Genomic DNA, 18,566 nt, shown 5'->3' on the forward strand with positions numbered 1-18,566 from the left:
ATTTGTAGTTAGGGAGTGAAGGTAAATCACTGAAATATTTTTGTGCAAGAGAACTTCAAGCCAGTTGAGGCTTCAAAATTAAGTGCTGTAAAAGACCAGGAGTCTTTTTACATTTTGGCAACAGTTTCCAACAAGTGGTATTTGATTGGCCGAGTGCTGTACATACCCGATTTGTGTTATTGGTCAATGAAAGGGATAATTGATTGGAGTGTATAACACATGGCCAATCTGCTGGCACCTGTTTTACACTAACTAAACGTTAAAATAACCTCTACTGTGTCTGTTTATTTTCGAATAGAAGGAAGGATTATATTGAACAGGGGCTAAAACTTTGGGCCAATCCTGTTAGTGAGATATACAGGGATGAACATTGTTCTGCTCTAGATTCATTTCTATACCAGCAGTGGTCAGCAGACAAGGATATAAACCTCTGGAAATTCTCAACAAATCAGGCAGCACCTGTGGAGAGAAACAAGGTTGACTTTTCAGGCCAAGACTGAAACATTAACTCTGTTTCTGTCTAGATGCTGTCTGATCTGCTGAGCATTTCCAGCATTTTTTGCTTTTACTTCATATTTCCAGCATCTGCGGTACTTTACCTTTGCAAGGATGTAAACTTAATACTTGTGCCTCCACAGGTGACCTTCTGCCAGCTGATGGTATTCTCATCCAAGGCAATGACTTAAAAATAGATGAAAGTTCTTTGACAGGAGAGTCAGATCATGTGAAGAAATCAATGGAGAAGGACCCCATGCTGCTCTCTGGTAAGCTCCAGCAACTGTTGTGTTCACAAACTTCATTTTAAGGATAATCAAAGCACAGATTGAGGATAGTGGCTCCTCTTGAGACTCAAGTATGTGTTGGGCTGTTTTGGGCCCCCGGAACTAATCTTATCTCCTGGTGAGAAGATAGTGGGAATGGATGGGAATCAGCCACAGGAGTGGGAGTCCCAGCAGATTTTTACTTTGGATGCCACAGGTCAGTTGCTTGCCCACTGAGTGGGCAGGAGAAGAGGAGAAATAAGATCTCCAGTATGAAGCGAAGACTGCCAATAAAACTTGTGTCCTTGGGATGGGGGTGTTGAGATGGTACCATGGCTGGTGGGGTGGGAGCCTAGTGTAGTAGAGACCTGGACTTGACTTGTGGGGCTTGGAGGCATGCTCCTGCCTCCGGTAAGCATTTTTGTTCTATTTTAAAAAAACTTGTATTAGAGAGCTTTGCTGGCCTCATGAGTGCTTTACCTGGCGAGGCATCCAGAGCAGAAAACTCACTCGGAGGGTTAAAATATCAAAGGATCTCCTCCCAGTATGACTGCAAATTGCATTTTATTAGTGAGGATCCCAGTGGAGTCCAGTAGGACCTTCCTCCACCATTAAAATGGGGAGTCACTGTAAAATGGAGTGGGAAATGGAGCTGATCCGCAAATCAGGGAGAGGTTAAAAATTTTCCCACGTGTTTTCCTTTTCACCCAATTTTGGTTTGTTTGTTCCCCCCACCAGATACACACATTCCAGATCCTTTTAGCTTGTTTTTTAACTCAGTTCCTAACAGATGCAACTTAAAACGAATGTAGTGTGTGTCAAATATATTCGTTTCCTTCGCTCCAGTTGTTGAACTTAGACAAGTTCAACTTAGACTTTTATTAGAATAAAGGATTGCTTTGTTTTCTTTCTTTGTGGTAGGTTTTGCATCTCTGCAGGCTGGTTTACATTTCAGGCTGCATTTTGCATGCCCCTGCCAGGTGTGTTTTCCGCGAACGGGGGTAATTTTGGGTGGCGGAGGGGGAAGAAATGTAAAATAGGACAGGTGCCAGTCCCACCACCTTCCATAATATGGGGGTGTTGGGGTGGTAGGCAGGTACCAAAATCAGCAGCCCACTTGCCATATCTAAATAGATAATCAAGGGTCAATTAGACTTGTTACCAAGCCAATTGACCCCAATTATAGGCTGCAAACACCACAGAATGGTTAGCGTGGGCAGGCAGGTGGGAGTGGGCAGCCTGATTTTTTTAATTCCTGAAAGGATAGGAAGGAAGGGGGGTTCTGTCTTTGGGGGCTGCCCTTTGTCGATTAAGGGGGGGGACCCAAAAATAGAAATCCTTCTTTCTACCTATGTCCCTGCTACCTTAAATCCTCCATCCCTCCCTAACCTGCCTAAGATCCTGGACTCGCCTGTTTCCGAGAATCAATTGGGCTGCCTTCTGCTTCCTTATTGCAGTCCTGACGGTGCCCACTGATACGCTCTTGGCACTGCTGGGACTGATGGAGCTGCCGGCCAGTCGGATTGACCAGCAACTCCAGACAGCAGGACCTCTGCCCCTCACTGAGGAGGAAGTCCTACATTGGCCCCTGTTTGGCCTGCCCGCAACGCATTATGGCTGCGGGGTGAGCTGATGTGGAGTGGGTTGTCTGCTCACAGATTTTGTTTCTGCAGTGCAGAGATGGAGGGGAGCAAGCTATCTGCATTCACCCTCCTCTCCATCCCCACCACTCCTGTAATATTCAGCCCGCCTCCTTTCACTATTTGTTAGATTAAATTGAGCTCCACCAGCATCACTTCAGTTTGTGTCTCCCAGGCTCACTAGCAGCCTACAGTTTATTGCTATTTATCTCTTGTTATCCATCCTATCCTGAGGGAAATGACTTATGATAGGGTGCTTTTCCAGGAGTTCTGGCAGTCCTTATGTAACTCACCATAGTGACCATTCCTCATCTCTGAGCCTAGGTTAAGTGCTACCAACTTGTTTGACCATTGGGCCCATCACTTCTCTTGTTCTTCATCAACACGCCATGTACAATCTGACAGAGGTGACTCCATAGTGGTCAGAAGCAGGGAATGTGGATTTTTTTTTTGTAATCCTTACCCCATTCCCCACCCCACTCTCATCATTTGTCTAGCACAGAGATGTTATAGCCAATTATCACATCCCATCACAGACCTAGTTGAGATTAGCTAAGTTGACACTGATGAGAAATTGCACTCTAATAGTATTTCATATCACATGAAAAAAAAAACCCTTCATTCAATGATTCTAAATATTTTCAATACTATCAAGTTAATTAACCAGTAAAAATTTCAGAAATTGCTGTGACCTTGACTTAATTTGAATGATATTATTGGGATCTCTCTTTACTCTTTTCCCCTTCCTTCCCCTTGGCTTATACTGACCTATTTCCGTGTCCTCTGGAAGAAGAGAACTTTAACATCCAACCTAGGGTCATGGGTCCATTATCTTGGTTCCTAGGTGACTGACTGCACAAGGATTCTTGCTTCAGCCATTTGGCGAGGGTCTGGCATTTCTTTCATTCCTGTTCCACTGCCTAGTTAACAGTAGTAAACCTGCCCAAGAGGGAAAATGAAGTCCAAATGTCAATGTTTTATGTCTCAAAAACAGTCCTACTAATTTAGTACCTAGTCTAAATTAATAAGATCCAGTCTTATTACTGGGTCAACTAACTTCAGTTATCTTAAATGGATGGTGTAACCTTCTACCTACCTATTTCTTTTAGGCACCCATGTAATGGAAGGCTCCGGCCGGATCCTTGTAACAGCAGTAGGATTGAACTCCCAGACTGGTATCATTTTCACATTATTAGGAGCAGGTAGTGATGAAGAAGAGAAGAAAAACAAGAAGGGTAAGTAGGCTGCTTCCTGCCTCTCAAAGTTAGAAATGACTGACCATTTACCTTTTCTTTTCACCCTGGTTGATTTAGGAATACACATTCCAGTTGCCTAGCAGTGTATCAGTCCAAATGTTGGGCCTCAAGTGTAGAATTTGTAAATATTTGAGTTCATAGGGGCACCAAATTGCCAGCTCTGACCAGGCACTCTGTGAGCACTGTAGTCTCCTGTTGCACTTTACAGTTCTATGGTGCAACAATGATGTGAGTGGTAAGTATTCCATCATCCTGGACTCTGGTAATCAAAAGCATTTGTTTAAGAAACAGTATTCACATTTCCCAGTTCATTATTGTCCTCCGTTTTTAGTTACTTTCAGTTTTAAAACTGCAGTGGTGATCCAGACTTCTTTGTGCAAGGACAGACTATGTGATGAATGCAAATCCAGTTGAATTTTTTATCTTTGATTTGTTGACTATGTAATCAAAACACAGCCACAATTTTACTCTCTTGGCTTTAAATTAAGTTTAACCTTGCCATTGCGTAAATGTTAAAGGGATAAGGAGATGCCTTAGGGCACTAATGTATGTGAGTGATTGTCTAATAAATAATGTTGCTGAGAAAAGTGCACTGTATTTCAAAAGGCTTCATTCGTTGTCTGTGTGGACCTAATTCAAGATCACAAGCAACGATAGTCAGGATTTCCTGACTGAGAAATGGAATTAAACTATATTCATAGTGTCACAATTAATTTTGCATTTGCATTACCAACTAAGGAATAGAAATTTTCCCCAAAGTTTTTGTTTTGATGGACAAATAAAGAGCTCTAATGTGTTTTATTTCCAATTTATGACATTATTGATGATCAGGTTTAGCCTCTGCTGAATTTTATCTTTTTTTTTCATTCACTGAATGTGGATGTTGCTGGCAAGACTGGTGTTTATTGCCCATCCCCAGTTGCCCAGAAGGTGGTGGTGGGCTGCCTTGAATTGCTGCATTGATATGACTGAGTGCCTTTCTGGGGCATGTCATAGGGCAAGTAAGAGTCAAGGGCATTAGAGTGGAATTGGAGTTAGCTTATAGGCCAGGGTTGGTTAGGACAGCAGGTTTTCTGCCCAAAAGGACATCAGTGAACTAGTTGGGTTTTCATTCCAGTTTTTTTATAAATTGGTACCACATTTTATTTTAAATTAAACTGACTTCAAATTCTCAAACTGTGCTATTTTAATTTTTGTTCTCTGGATGTTAAGTCCAGGCCTCAGGATTATTAGTCCAGTAACAGCCGCTATGCTACCATGTCCATCTTTAAGTTAATTGCATTAACTGTGGTTCCTAAATGTTTTGTCTTAAGTAAATTGATGTTTATTGGCAGAGGTTCTAAATGTGCTATCTTTTCTGTAATTTACAGTTTTAAATTGGGGTTTAAGTGTTTATCTACATAAGTAGTTTGATTTGAGCTGTTATATCATTAGATCCCGCATTATAAATGTCTCGTCACCTTTGCCAAGGAGTTGACTCCTAGGCTTTTGGGATTAACTAATGTTCTGAGCTACACCTGAAAATTTTATTTACGTAGCTAGCTACCAAGCAGATCTTCCCAGCAAATTTACCTATTCTAATGTCATCTTATTATCCCATGCAATATCCTTTTACAGGACAATGGATAAGTATTTGTTTTTGGTAATGATCAATTGTAACCGAAGCCTGTTGGGATACAGACTGGTGACATTGTGCTGTATAAAACTTGGCTTGGACTCTTATTGTGGCCTTTAAGTATCACATTTTATTTTTAATTGACAAAGTGGCAGGCATTTTTTAAATCCCTGAAAACCTGCGTAACGGCTATTGAAGAATAAACTTAATTGCACATTTAGAGCTCATGCGCAATAACAATGCAAATATTTGTAGATTGGTACCTGGTCATTAATTACTGAATCTTTTTGAATTCATGACTGCAATCAAAACGTCTGGTAGGCTGTCCAGCAATGAATATCTGGATCTTCTTTTCTACTGCTGTTTTTCTACCCACCGCCCCCTGATATTCCCCCTCCACCCCACCCACCAAAAAAGACCTTTAGATTTCTAATTGAAACTATGTAGTGTTAGATGGAATAACCTTGGTACTGACACATATTGCACTGTTTAATTTTTCTGACCTTGATTTTTTTATTAAATTCACACGTTTTGTTTATAATTAACCCAACTTTAAAATGGTTTATGCAATGGTTCATAACTTATTTCCTCCATCTCCCTGCTATTATTCTTAGTAGGCTATTTGATATGAAGTGATTGTACCAATAATAGTGCACCAAATACCCTCCTCCTCCCTTTTAGAATTACCACTGTAGATCTTAAAGGGTTGATTGCTTGGAGGGGAATCAGTTTGTCTAAATACACTGTCCTCTCTTTAAAATAAAAATGCATTCACTGAATGGCAAGAAGTATTGTAAATGCTGTAAAAAGTCATGACTTCTCATTTCAACCTGAGAATCACATTTTCACAATGTGAGATCGCATCTCCTATCATTTGTAAAACATGCCCAATATACCAATCCCAAAAGGAATAGATTGGGCATGATGGAACTTGTAGAAATGCTTTTTAATTTGAAATAAACATTTACAAATGTGCTTTTTAAAAATAATTATTATTTAAAGCAAGTATCTTTGTTGTTGGCCTATATAAGCTGATTTTTACAAAATGGTTATTCTTCAATGTCCTGACCCTCAAACTGAGAAAGTAAGAGTAGTACTCCTCAAATTGGCCATGAATTTCTGGTTGGTTAAATTTTATTAAAACAATCAAGACAATCTATGGAGACTATGCGCATATAATAGAATCTTCTACAAGGCTGGACATTTTCACTTGCCTTAGAAATGTTCATACTTGAGTTGAACGACTACCCAGGTAAGCCCATCTGAACAGATACTGTTCGTAACAGCCATGCACTTTGAAACATATATAGATCTGTAATATATCGTAATCAGAGAAGTACATTCACCCATTTAAGGGCCTTGTTGTAGAAATGGTTTTGCAAATGCTTCACCATTCTTTCCATGTGCTTGAGGATGCTGGTGTTATCTTCTGTAAAAGGCTTTCTCAAGCCCTGTATATGATGAGAAGATAATTGGGCTTTAGCCATCTCGCATGTATTGCTCCCACTTTTCAAAATAATTTGTTCATTATTATAAAAGTTTTGTAGCTGACTTGTGAAATGGTTAAAGTTGGGTGAAGTTTCTTCTGTTTAATATGCTGTAAAATCATAAAAAGTTCATTCAGTGTTATCTTTACAGTTGTTTCTTCGAAAGGAGGTTCCTTTGTATGATATACCAAACATTTAACTTTCCATTTCTTTTTTATTATGTAAAGAGCATTTGTGTTGACCAGCTTCTTTTGCTGGAATATTGTCCTCTCTTGAATATGACCATATTCTCAAACTGTAACCCTAATTTGGGTTGGGGTCTGATTGCAAAACAAGACTTAAGATTTGAAATTCCACAAGAGCTTTTGGGACTAGCATTTTTTTCACTTGTGCCTATTGGAGAGCCTGTGATTTCTTCTCATCTGAGGACTTTCTGAACTCAGAGGGGTTAGGAAAAATTTTGTTCTTTGATGTGTGGCAGTTTCACTGCCAGTCGCTGTACCTGCAAATAGACTACAGACTGGACTGCCAAAAAATGATTTAGAGCTATAGTTTAGTTTATTTTGAAGCATGTAACAGACTGACAATAAAACAGTGGGAGTCCATTTAGGGACTTGTATATCTTAGGTTCTGCAGATGGATTGTGTAGTGAAAACCCTACACTGTTCAATGAAATATATCACTATAAAATGTGCACTTTAGAACATTGATATCCAAATACCATTGGAAATGAGTCATTTTCCACCAGCACATTAAATTCAAGGCTCAACTGCTTTTGTTTTTTAAAAAAAACTACCATAATTAACCCTTTTCTAACGTTTTTGGTGATCCTGTGCTACATATTACTTGGTTCTGGGATTTGGCGATTCTTCACCAGTCACCATGTCCAAGTGGATAAACGATTAAAATTCAAGTAAGACTACATGAAGCATAAATTACTTATATTTTTTGCTTAAAATTATTCATCTTTATTGCTAGAAAGTACCTCCTCTTGACAACCTAGCTAAAGGGGTTAGAAATTCAACAGTGGGGAACTCCAACACCAAAGCGGCCACTCCTGGTTTTAATGTGGGGGGCTGTGTGATTGGGGGTGCAGGCAATTAACCCCCTCACCAGAGGGGACCTTAATTTAAATACTTTTTATTGAGGCTGCATGATTCAAATTTTACCAATGGTTTAAATCTAATATCTATGAGCTAGGTTTCCGAGCTCTTGATAAACCTGGCAGCTTGAAGGAAGGTGAAAATGACCTGATCCAAAAGGCAAGTGCCTTTCTAAGACTACTTGCGGGCCAGAAGGCAGTCAAGCAAAGCTGTCTCCCGCTAAGGCCATCAGACCTCTCATGGCCCTCAATTCCCGACCAATCTCTCCTCTCCCTGGTCACTGAGTGACCTCTCCATGCCCCTGACCGCTCTCTTGAGGCTCCTTCATGTACGCATGGCTCTACTCACCAGCTGTGGCCTAGAGTGGCAGCCTGCCTTGCTCGACAGTCAGCCAACCTGTCAATCTGGTTGACTGCCAGCTGGGAAATGGAGTCCAAAAATGTAAACCTGGTTAAATTCAGCAGGACCTCCTGGGGCAGCCTGTGCTTCTGGATTTCCCAACAGCAACACCTCCCTGTATCCATCATGGACCACTCGATTCATGTGCTGTGCTCCACTCTCCAGCTGCGGCCAGATGCTTAAAAAAAAGATTGATACAGTGTGCCCAAGAGATATTACCTTCTTTTAATCACCAGAAGCTTGCAGATTTCAAGTTTTTCTTAAACAAACCATTTGCTGTCGGAAGGTGACCAAATTCATCGGCAAAGCAGTTTTTGACTTCTGCTCAAACTGGAATTTCAATCATTTTTTTATTTTTTAAAAAGTCCATTCCTAATGAAAAGTGTAAATACTTGACATGATATTGTTCCGCTTCCTAGTAACCACCAAAAAGTAGTTAACATGGTCAATGCTGAAAGGTCTGGTAACTAACATGTAGGAGAACCAACTAAGTTAAAATTAATTGTTGTTTGCACCCTTTGTAAAATGTTTAACCACATTCAGACCAGGTAAAGAAAAATCTCTCCAGATTAAATTACCAAGACTCCAAATTTAATATTTTTGAACTAAAACAGTGTATGTATATTTTTTGTATGCCTCTCATGACCGAGGCAATTTGACCTGATGACAAACGTGATATCCAACAACTTTAAGTGTTACTGCACTTTTGAGATACCACTTGGAGGAGCTGTCTTGTGTTGATGCTGGTGTCAAGAGCAATGGTTGTAGCTTTCCCATAGAAATTAGCAATTTTATTCTGGGGAACAACCTGGACTGAAAATTTTAACTCAAAAATGAAAATAAAATTCGTAGAACTGAAATGATTTTACAGTACTCCCATGGCATGTACTAACAGTCAACATTTCATTCCCAGTTTCCGGCACAACTAAACATGAGCCTTACATTATAGCATTTATGAAGTCATGTGACGAGCATTCCACCCTTTTTTTGTTTGAACAGGTAAAAAACAAGGAGCCCCAGAAAATCGCAACAAAGGTAACCCTCATAAACATAGAAGAGCACACTAACTGGAAACATTCTTTCTTCCTTTTTTGTTTTAACCATTATCCTTGTTCTTCAAATTTGCTAACACAGTGGGACCTTCACCTTCTGTTTATGGGGGTACAACGATTATTGAAAAACCATGACCAGATGCAACAGTGTTTAATACTACTGGGTATAGAAAGCTGCTCTGGGGATAAGAACTCTTTATGTGGAACCTCTTCAATATTATGCCCAAGGCATCCTTTATGGATCTGTCAGCATTTACTTAAGCTGCATGTTGACACTGCCAGTTTGTCCATATGGTGAGATAGTTCTAGTGGCCTGGGTGAAAACTGACAGTAACCTCTGTACTTATTGGTGAGTTGCTTGAAGCGTTGGCCATAACAGTCTCTTGCACCAACAAGAGATGTGAAGTAAATATTTTAAATACTACACTTTTTTCTCTGCTTTCACTGCTTAGTTTTTGCCACCTATTGTCATTGGCCAGTTACTGTTGTTGGGAGGGACAGAAAGGCATGAAATTGTAATAGGCATCTCCCAAACACCTGTGAGATTTGCATTGAAAACTCTGACTAATTTATTAGATTTTTGTCCATTAAAGTCTCCTAATCTCCAAAGATGCGAATTTGCTCTCTTGTTTAATTCCCATTGAATGAACTAGCTATATCATTCATTTTGAAGTTCTGAATAAATTACTGTCTTTGACCTGTGTTCCACCTCAATCAAGTGAAAACATGCCTATGAAACAAAAATGCTAGAGGAAAGCTGTAACATAAGCATGGTGTAAATAAGATGTTTAATCAATTTTTTCTTACGTTTTTTTAAAAACAGTAATCGTTGAACCCCTACTTTTTCCTTCATAGTCTCAACATTCACGTTGTGGTTTCACTGTTCCTTCCAGGCTTTGTGTGGAGGACCTCATACTTCACCTGCTCTTCAGTTTAGCTTGGCTTTCTTCAGCCTCTCTGACATAGTAGTTGTTGTTTTCCCCCACCTCTCCCCCACCCCCTTTCTTTGTTGCTCTTGGCTCTCCTCTTTAGGAAATGTAATAACTAAGTAGGATTTAAAGGGCATTGTATCCTTGTGAAGCTTGTTGACTTTCAGTGCTAGCAGTGATGTCATTGTGCTCCAATACAGATGGTCACCATTGTGTTAATAATGGACAACTAGTTGTATATCAAAGCACAAACATATTTTTGTAGGGAAGCTGCAAGTCTTTGACAATTCAACAAGCAAACATCTGAAGAATGACGCACTCAGATTTGTGGGTATATAAGGCTGTTAATTCCAAACTCCCCAACCAGGGATAACATACTCCTGACACCTACCCTGTAAAGCTACTTAAGAACGTTGTTTCAATTAGATGATTCTTCTTTCAAACTCTAGGAAATATAGGCCAGGCACTTAGTGTAATGAGCCTTCATTTCACATCCTCTAAGGCAAGGATGTTCTTCCTTGGGTAAGGAGACCGAAAAGGTACACAGTACTTCAGGTGTAATCTCTGCACTAAGGCCCTATCCAATTGCAGTAAAACTTCCGTACCTTAATACTTCAATTCCTTTTGTAATACAGGCTAACATATCTTTTGCCTTTCTAATTGCTTGCTGTACCTGCATGTTATCTTTGTGATTATTGTACAAGGACATCCAGGCCCCTCTTAATACCAACATTTCCCAGTCTCTCACTATTTAAAAAATATTCTGCCTCTCTTTTTTCCTTCCAAAGTGGATAACTTCACACTTCTCTGCATTATATTCAATTTGCCAAGTGCTTGCCCATTCACTGAACCTGTCTATCCCTTTGCAGCCTTTTTTTGGCCTACTGACAGCTTGCTTTCCCACGTCGCTCTCTATATAATCAACAAACCTGGATTCTGTTTCTACTTTTTTCCATCTGTTTACCAGCCCTCATCCATGTTAATATATTACCCCCAATCTCATGGGCCTTAACTCTTGTGTGGCACCTTATTGAATGCTGTTTGAAAATTCAAAGGCCCTACATCCACTGGTTTTCCCATTATCTACCCTGCTAGTTAAACCTCAAAAAATTCCAATAGATGCGTCAAACATGATTTTCCTTTCATAAATCCATATTGACTCTATCCACCCATATTATTTTTTTTTTTTGAAGTATTCTGTTACCATGTCTCTAATAATAGATTCTAGCCTTTTCCCCACTACTGACTTCAGGCTAACTAGCTTATAGTTCCCTTTATCCTCTCTCCATCTCTTGAATTGCAGGGTTATTCATAATTTAGGAGTATAAATTGTTAACCACCTGGTCCATTTCACCTGAACTCCTCTCAAATGGTGCAACTGGCTTGATTTTGGAAATACTATCATGACTCAAAATTGAACAAATGCTGAGCAATTTCCACAACTTCAGATGTTTTTGTTCTGCGGTTAACTCTACTCAATATAACAAGTGGAATTCAAATTTCTGAATAAAATTGATCTTTTTATATGATCCTCCAGAAAATAAATCTCTTCCTCAACTGCCAGGCATTCACTACTGGGGGAAATGAGACAAGCGGTCTGAAAAGTAGACAAATCTTTAGAAATTAAGTTCTTTTCTCCCTTATCCCTGCAGCAGCTACATCCTGTGATGTCACTTCAATACTTCAGCTTTTTGCCTCTGTTTGAGTACATAGATAGTACTTGTGTTCTTTTGTAATATGAATTATGACTTGAATGCAAAAATTGCTCAATTTCCCTCCTTAGGATCTTTTTCTGCATACTATCCCTACGTTTATCACTGCAGCTGTTTAATGGTGATCTCTGTATAAGAACAGACTGGGTATCTTAATTCAGTCATGGTTTACATTTGTAGCAGTTTGATTCTGCCTTGGGTACTTAGACCATGGAAACGCTGGCTCTCGTCCATCTGGATACTTGCAGCAAATGCCATGATATGTTGGATTATATATCTAGATGTCAACATTGCTCAGTTAATAGCATGCTGAGAAGGTCATGGGTTCTAATCCCACAATTTGAGCAAATACTATAGGCCAACACTTCAGCGTAATTCTGAGGGAGTGCTACACTATTGGAGATGCTGTTTTTCAGATGAGTTGCTAAATCAGACCCTTCCTGCTTGTTCAGGTAGATGCAAAAGATCCATAACTAGTTGAGGCACAAAGAGTTCTGTACCCTAGCCAACATTCCTCTCTCAACCATTGTCAACAAAAATAAATTAGCAGGTCATTTTGTTGTTGTTGTTTGTATATCCTGTGTGTAAATGGTCTGCTGTTTGCCTACATTTCAGTGACTACTCTTAAAAATACTTCAATTGGTCTGAAGTCTTGGCATCTCCTGAGGATACCCTCCCTTGTTCCTTCACCTGGGGTGATGAATGTTGAAAGGGACACTGGGATTGTCTCTTTGGCATCCATCTTCATTTAACTGAGGGAATTATTTTTCCATGACGCACACTCACAGGATGCTGTTGGGCCTTATTCTGTTGAGATACAGTTTGGGTTCAATAGATGCCTGATTATGAATTGCTTCACTGCTGCTGAGAGAGGATCCCCCTTCTATACAAAATCTGGGACATAATGAACCCAGGTAGACCAAATTCACATCCTGCCTTCCAGGAAGCAAAGTTGTACACAGACATCAGATCCAGAAATAGTTGAGAATGTAGACTGTACAAAAATAGCGATGCCCACAGCTTTAAGAGGATAAATGCTTTTAAATTAGGTGACATGCATGGGCCCTTTGGGTCTACTTTGCTTGCACAAATGAAATCGTCACTTGCCTTACTTCCAGGCTAACGACTGTTTCTACAATTCAGAAAGCTTTCATTTGTGTGGCTAGAGCAGGCTACTGGCACCTACAAGGGTCACACGAGTGGCATCTGCCCCAGACCTTCATTGTAAGATGGGAGTCTGGTCACAGCAGTAACACCCAATGGAGTTGAATAAAAATAATTAACTTCTTGGAGTCTCTGGCTCCAAAAAGAAGCCCTTCTACCTCCAAACAAGGCTGTTGACCCTCTTTAAGATCAATTACATTTGTATAGAAAAGGTTTGCTTCCTTTCAGAAGACTTCAAGAATTCACACCCTTGACATAGTGGAAATGGTCAGAAGTATTACTCTTTGCCTCTTTCACTGGAATTTAAAAGACAAGAAATGAATACTACCCCAAATTTCAGAACTTTCCTACTTCCAGGAATTGAGGTCATAATCTGGGCAGCAAACAGCCAGAATTCTTGTGATGTGGACGAAAACCGATCTTGCCTTAACTGACAGCTTTAGTTTTTGTTCTCTATATTTATTAGGGATTCCTGAGGATTGGAAGTGCTCAATATACACAACCAAAAAATAAGCACTCAGAAATAAAGACCTGAAATGTTTACCATCTTAACAGAATCCTTTTAAGCAATTTTGAAGAGATCTAGTGGATAGACACTTGGGAAAACGATAACTGGTAGCACAGTAGTTGGTGCAGATTCAGAAAATGGAGGTGTGCTGTTCATCCAGTTGTTGGCTCATGGCTTAGGTCGTTGATGTGATGACAAATCTGTGGCTACGAAAGCTAAATGTGTGCTCTTGATTGTGCTTCACTCTCAATATTAAAGTAGCATATTTTTCTAAGGACTGCAGTCTGCATTATTTGTATTTTGTTTGTAGTTGATTTTTAAGGTTCCTTTGTTAGAGATTCTTTGTGCTTCTTTCTTCCTGTGATCTAGCCGTGTGTGCACTGAGGAATTGCTTTTTTTTTCAAACTGAAGGTGAAAGGAACATCACTGGTAATAGCTGCTGCCTTAGGGGGTTCTGATGACCAATGGAATTTCCCTTCTGTGTCTTGGGTACATTTGGCTTCCGAATGTTGAATGCCAGAAGACTGAGGAGATGGGGTGGGGGGGTGAGAAATACCCCATAATATATGGTCAGTAGTACAGCTTTAGTTATAAGCAACTGTTTCCTCCTCCTTTTCATAATGAAGTAATGGACATTGTACTTTTTATTTGTTGTGTGCTACATGCTTCATTTACAGACGCGAGCTATCCATGGTTTGTCTGTTTTTGCTGTCTTAAGAATGAAATATTGTAATTGTAACATCATTTGTGTCTGTGGCAAACTTGATACCGAATTTCTCTATCAACACCTTCTTAATCTGATCCTTTTTTGTGGTTTAACCAACAAAGTGATACTTTGAACAGTGAAATTACAATTAAAAAATCTTCAGTAGTCTCAGTCAACTAATTTCCTTAATTGCTGATATGCTGGGATCCAGCTGAAAGCATCAGTGATATTGGCATGTAATGTTTACAGTCAAAGTCAAATATAATGACACCATTTGTGGCCTCTGTGTCTGATGCAGTTTTTGGTCATTTATGAACTGCATATAATATTATTAGCTAGCTCAAGGACAGATAGATGGTATTACAATGCATTGGGGTTGCCTTTTATAAATTGTTGCCCTTGTGTAATCCAATCAAGGCAATATAGTTAAATTAATCATATCCCCTGTTTTAAAAGTATACATACTTGAACCTTTTTTTGCCTGATTCATTTCATTATATTAAATACAGCTTGGAAAAGTGACAAAATATTTCCATTAAATGGAATAGTTTATATAAATAAGACATTTTCTATAATGGCTGCTTCATTTTATTTCTTGCAAATGACTTTACAATTGAACCTTTGGAAATAAGAGGACCAAATTGGGCAAAATGATGTAGATAGCTCCTGCTGAGTAGTTGAAATGATCAGTGCAGTATCCAATGTCTCTTAAATAAAACGTAATTTGTTTCCTCTTTTCTAGGGATTGAAATATTATCTATAGTTTCATAACTCTGTCACTTTGCTGGAAGACCTTACATTTTATCAATACTCCCACATAGCTATTATAAAAGCGTTACTTAAGCGCTCACTCCCAATATTCTATTCACACATCAAATTTCCCTACTATCGTCTTTGCCTAAACATTTGTATAATCAATAATAGTTTTGACTGTTTATGGAGTGTTTGCAAATCTGTTTCAATCTGTTGGACTCAGCTAAAGCTCAGGACGGTGTTGCTCTGGAGATTCAACCATTGAAGAGTGAAGAGGGTGGTGACCAGGAAGAGAGAGAGAAGAAAAAATCAAATATACCAAAGAAAGAAAAATCTGTCCTACAGGGAAAGCTCACCAAATTGGCAGTGCAGATTGGAAAAGCAGGTAAAAGGAAATTGACTCCAGAAAAGAGCTGTATAACTTCAAAAATTATATTGTTGTCTGATTTCCACCCCCCCACCTTCCATATATCACATTTCTTTCCTATCTGTCTCTCCAGCCCCACTTAACAAAAAAACATCTAGAACAGACAAGATCTATAAATATCAAAGCTGTATGTTAAAATTGAAAATTACCAGATGATATCCTGGCAAGTGAAAAGAGGAGTGAAATGTAAACTAGCAAATTGTAGGCAAGTTAGATGGGGAAAATACCATTCATGTTCACCTGTAGAACACAAGCAGTAAAGAGAAATCATAATTTTAGAAGTAATTGGTTCCTTTGTTATCTACTTCTGTAATATTAGTGGAGAAGAGAGATCCAGAGGATGTAATTTACTTGATTTTTCAAAGTGTTTGGGTAAATTTCAGTGCTTGAGGCTTTTAAAGGTTAAGGCTCATGAAGTTTGGTAAGTTGGGTAGTTGAAACAAGTTGACTTGAGCATAGAGAACAGAAGGTGGCGAATGGAAAAGACTCTTTTAGAACGGTAACTAGTAGAGATCTTCCAGCTGTGCAGTTTGAAGACCCCTTATGTTCGTACTAGCATAAACATTCAAAAACTTCCTGCTCAGTGAATGCTGTGAAGATGTTTGACAATTAGTTCCAGACAAGTTAGGGATTTGAAGAGTAAATTAATATGGAGATATTATACTTTTTACTGTAGTTTTCTTGGTGCTGAGATGATAGATGAAAAACCTATGGAATTAAATTGTGAATAAATTAGCTTTAAGATCAAATTAACACCTGAAGTTTTGTTTTGTTAATCCTTTATGGTCTTGTAGAAATTTCCGGGCCCTTCAACTTTGGAGGTCATAGCTATATTCGTTGTCTAGGAGAACTTGGAATAGATTCTCTGACCAGACAGGTTGTCTCTGGACCCGTGTGATCAATACTTCAATACTTTTGTTGCCCCATCAGCAACGACGATGGGACAGCCTAGTTCTTAGCCTTCCAATTTCTATTAGTGTCAGCCCACGATCATCTAATGGGGTCTGTTTTTCAGGAGTCAGACTCCACCCCAACCTAAGTATAACCGCTCACCTTTGCAAAGGATTTAGTTTAGCAGATATGGTTAACAAATTTGCATTGAGCAGACCAGCTCCACCTTAAGAATTAGAACGGGGTATACCAGCAAGTTTAGTAGTGGGTTAATGCTCTTGCCTGGTACATGCATCTCAGTGATCTCCTGATGTTGAGGATTCGTTGGAGGGAGTGTAGGGAGCAGTGATGAGAAAGGAAGATCTACAAGCTGTGCGCTGATGCTGTTCATTGTGAGGAAACTGGTTGATATAATCCAATCTGCCAGACAGATTTTATGAAGTGAGATTCGCTTGATTGATAGTGCAAGGTAATTTGTTGCTTCACAATATCATAAATTTGTGCACCCACATGGCAAACCCACACATGATTAAGTTCTGTTTTCCTACCGAGCAGTGAAACCATAGTAGTGGCACAGAGAACAAATGTAGAAGTTGTCTTTGTTCTTAAAACGCTTGACTAGTTCAGTATTCTCCTGAGAAGAATAGTTAGCCGTTAATTAATTAATGCTTTCCCTTCTGACCTCTCTTCTCTCCAAACTAATGAAAGCAAGTTGAACTCGAAGTGTTGCTGTGGCCTTCTCTGGAAAAAAAAAATGCTGAAACGTTTTGGCTATGTTCTTTGACTTAAAAAAAATGTTTAAAATTTACTAAACAAAATCATTAGCTATGAAGGAATTAATGTTTAAAGTTATGGTACTGACCAGAAGAAAAGAAGTTCTCACCCATCCTATTGTCAATAATAACCCCATTATATTGAATATATGAAATATATTGAATAAATCAATGAGCCTTTTCCTGTATTGTTCGATGTGAGTAGTAGATTATCCAACCTGATGGTTGCTTTACGGTAATACCAATTCTGTTGGTGGAGAATTTTTATACTTTGAAAGTGAAGCTGAACTCATCATGTGCGTTATGAAACACGTGTCAGCCTGTTTCTAAATGGATATTCGGTTTAGCTATATGTACTGTGAATTACAATAACTGCTTTATGTAAAAAGAACTGTTGCTAAAAATAATAGATACAGCTGAATTTAGTTTGACTCCCTTTTTCTCCACAGGTCTGCTTATGTCAGCAGTGACAGTCATCATCCTTGTGTTGTTTTTCGTTATTGACACTTTTGGGGTTCAAGGCAGGCCATGGCTGGCAGATTGTACCCCAATCTACATCCAGTACTTTGTGAAATTTTTCATCATTGGAGTCACTGTGCTTGTAGTGGCTGTACCAGAGGGTCTTCCACTTGCTGTAACGATCTCTCTGGCCTATTCTGTAAAGGTGAGATCTGTTTACATTTGAGAACTCAAGATAAAGGGCCAAGGCTCATTGTGCAATACGCAACCAAGGTTGACAAAGGTAGGGGAGACCATGAGGGAAATTGAAAAGCAGTAGGTTTGTGATGCATTTTATCTGATAAATGTGTCCTGAATTAGAAATAAGATCAGCATTCTGTAGAAAATTGTTGCAGCTGTGTTGAGGCTGTATTTGTTTTCCAGATTTGATTGCGTGGAAAGGAATTAACGTTAATGTAAAATGTACATTAGTTTTTGGTTCACTTTGCACTTTAAAACACATAAGAGGTGCTGACCCTCAATCAAAATGCATGAAATAATTCCCCTGTGACTGCTGTTGTACCTTTTTAGTTATCACACATGTATTTTGTATGCATGGTGTGCTGTTGATAACAGCAACTTGTATTTATATAGCACCGTTAATGTAAAATATCCTAAGGTGCTTCACAAGGGCATTATAAAACATATGACACCGAGCCAAATGACAGCTGACCAAAAGCTTGGTCAAAGAAGTAGGTTTTAAGGAGTGTCTTAAAGGAAGAAAGTGAGGTAGAGAGGCAGACAGATGTAGAGTTTAGGGCCTAGACAACTGGAGGTGTGGCCACCAGTGGTGGAGCGGTTAAAATCGGGGATGCTCAAGTGGCCAGAATTAAATGAGCACATATGTTGGAGGGTTGTGGGGTTTGAGGAAATTACAGAGATAGGGACAGAC

The 18,566-nt window shown here is 39.2% G+C and overlaps 1 protein-coding gene across 4 annotated transcripts in view; it reads left to right on the forward strand.

Annotated features, from left to right (window-relative positions):
* Positions 1-18,566, forward strand: part of LOC144683356 (plasma membrane calcium-transporting ATPase 1-like) — a 191,032-nt gene that overhangs the window by 96,790 nt on the left and 75,676 nt on the right. For 3 of the 4 annotated variants that reach the window (XM_078546294.1, XM_078546293.1, XM_078546296.1), the window contains exons 5-9: positions 639-764; positions 3,511-3,636; positions 9,261-9,296; positions 15,309-15,470; positions 17,626-17,840. In XM_078546294.1, the coding sequence (XP_078402420.1) occupies positions 639-764; positions 3,511-3,636; positions 9,261-9,296; positions 15,309-15,470; positions 17,626-17,840 (665 nt within the window). The remainder of the gene's footprint in view (positions 1-638; positions 765-3,510; positions 3,637-9,260; positions 9,297-15,308; positions 15,471-17,625; positions 17,841-18,566) is intronic. The other variant, XM_078546295.1, reaches the window with a different exon arrangement.

The sequence above is a fragment of the Cetorhinus maximus genome, chromosome 8 (genome assembly GCF_964194155.1).
Source record: "Cetorhinus maximus chromosome 8, sCetMax3.hap1.1, whole genome shotgun sequence".
NCBI classification, from domain to species: Eukaryota; Metazoa; Chordata; class Chondrichthyes; order Lamniformes; family Cetorhinidae; genus Cetorhinus; species Cetorhinus maximus.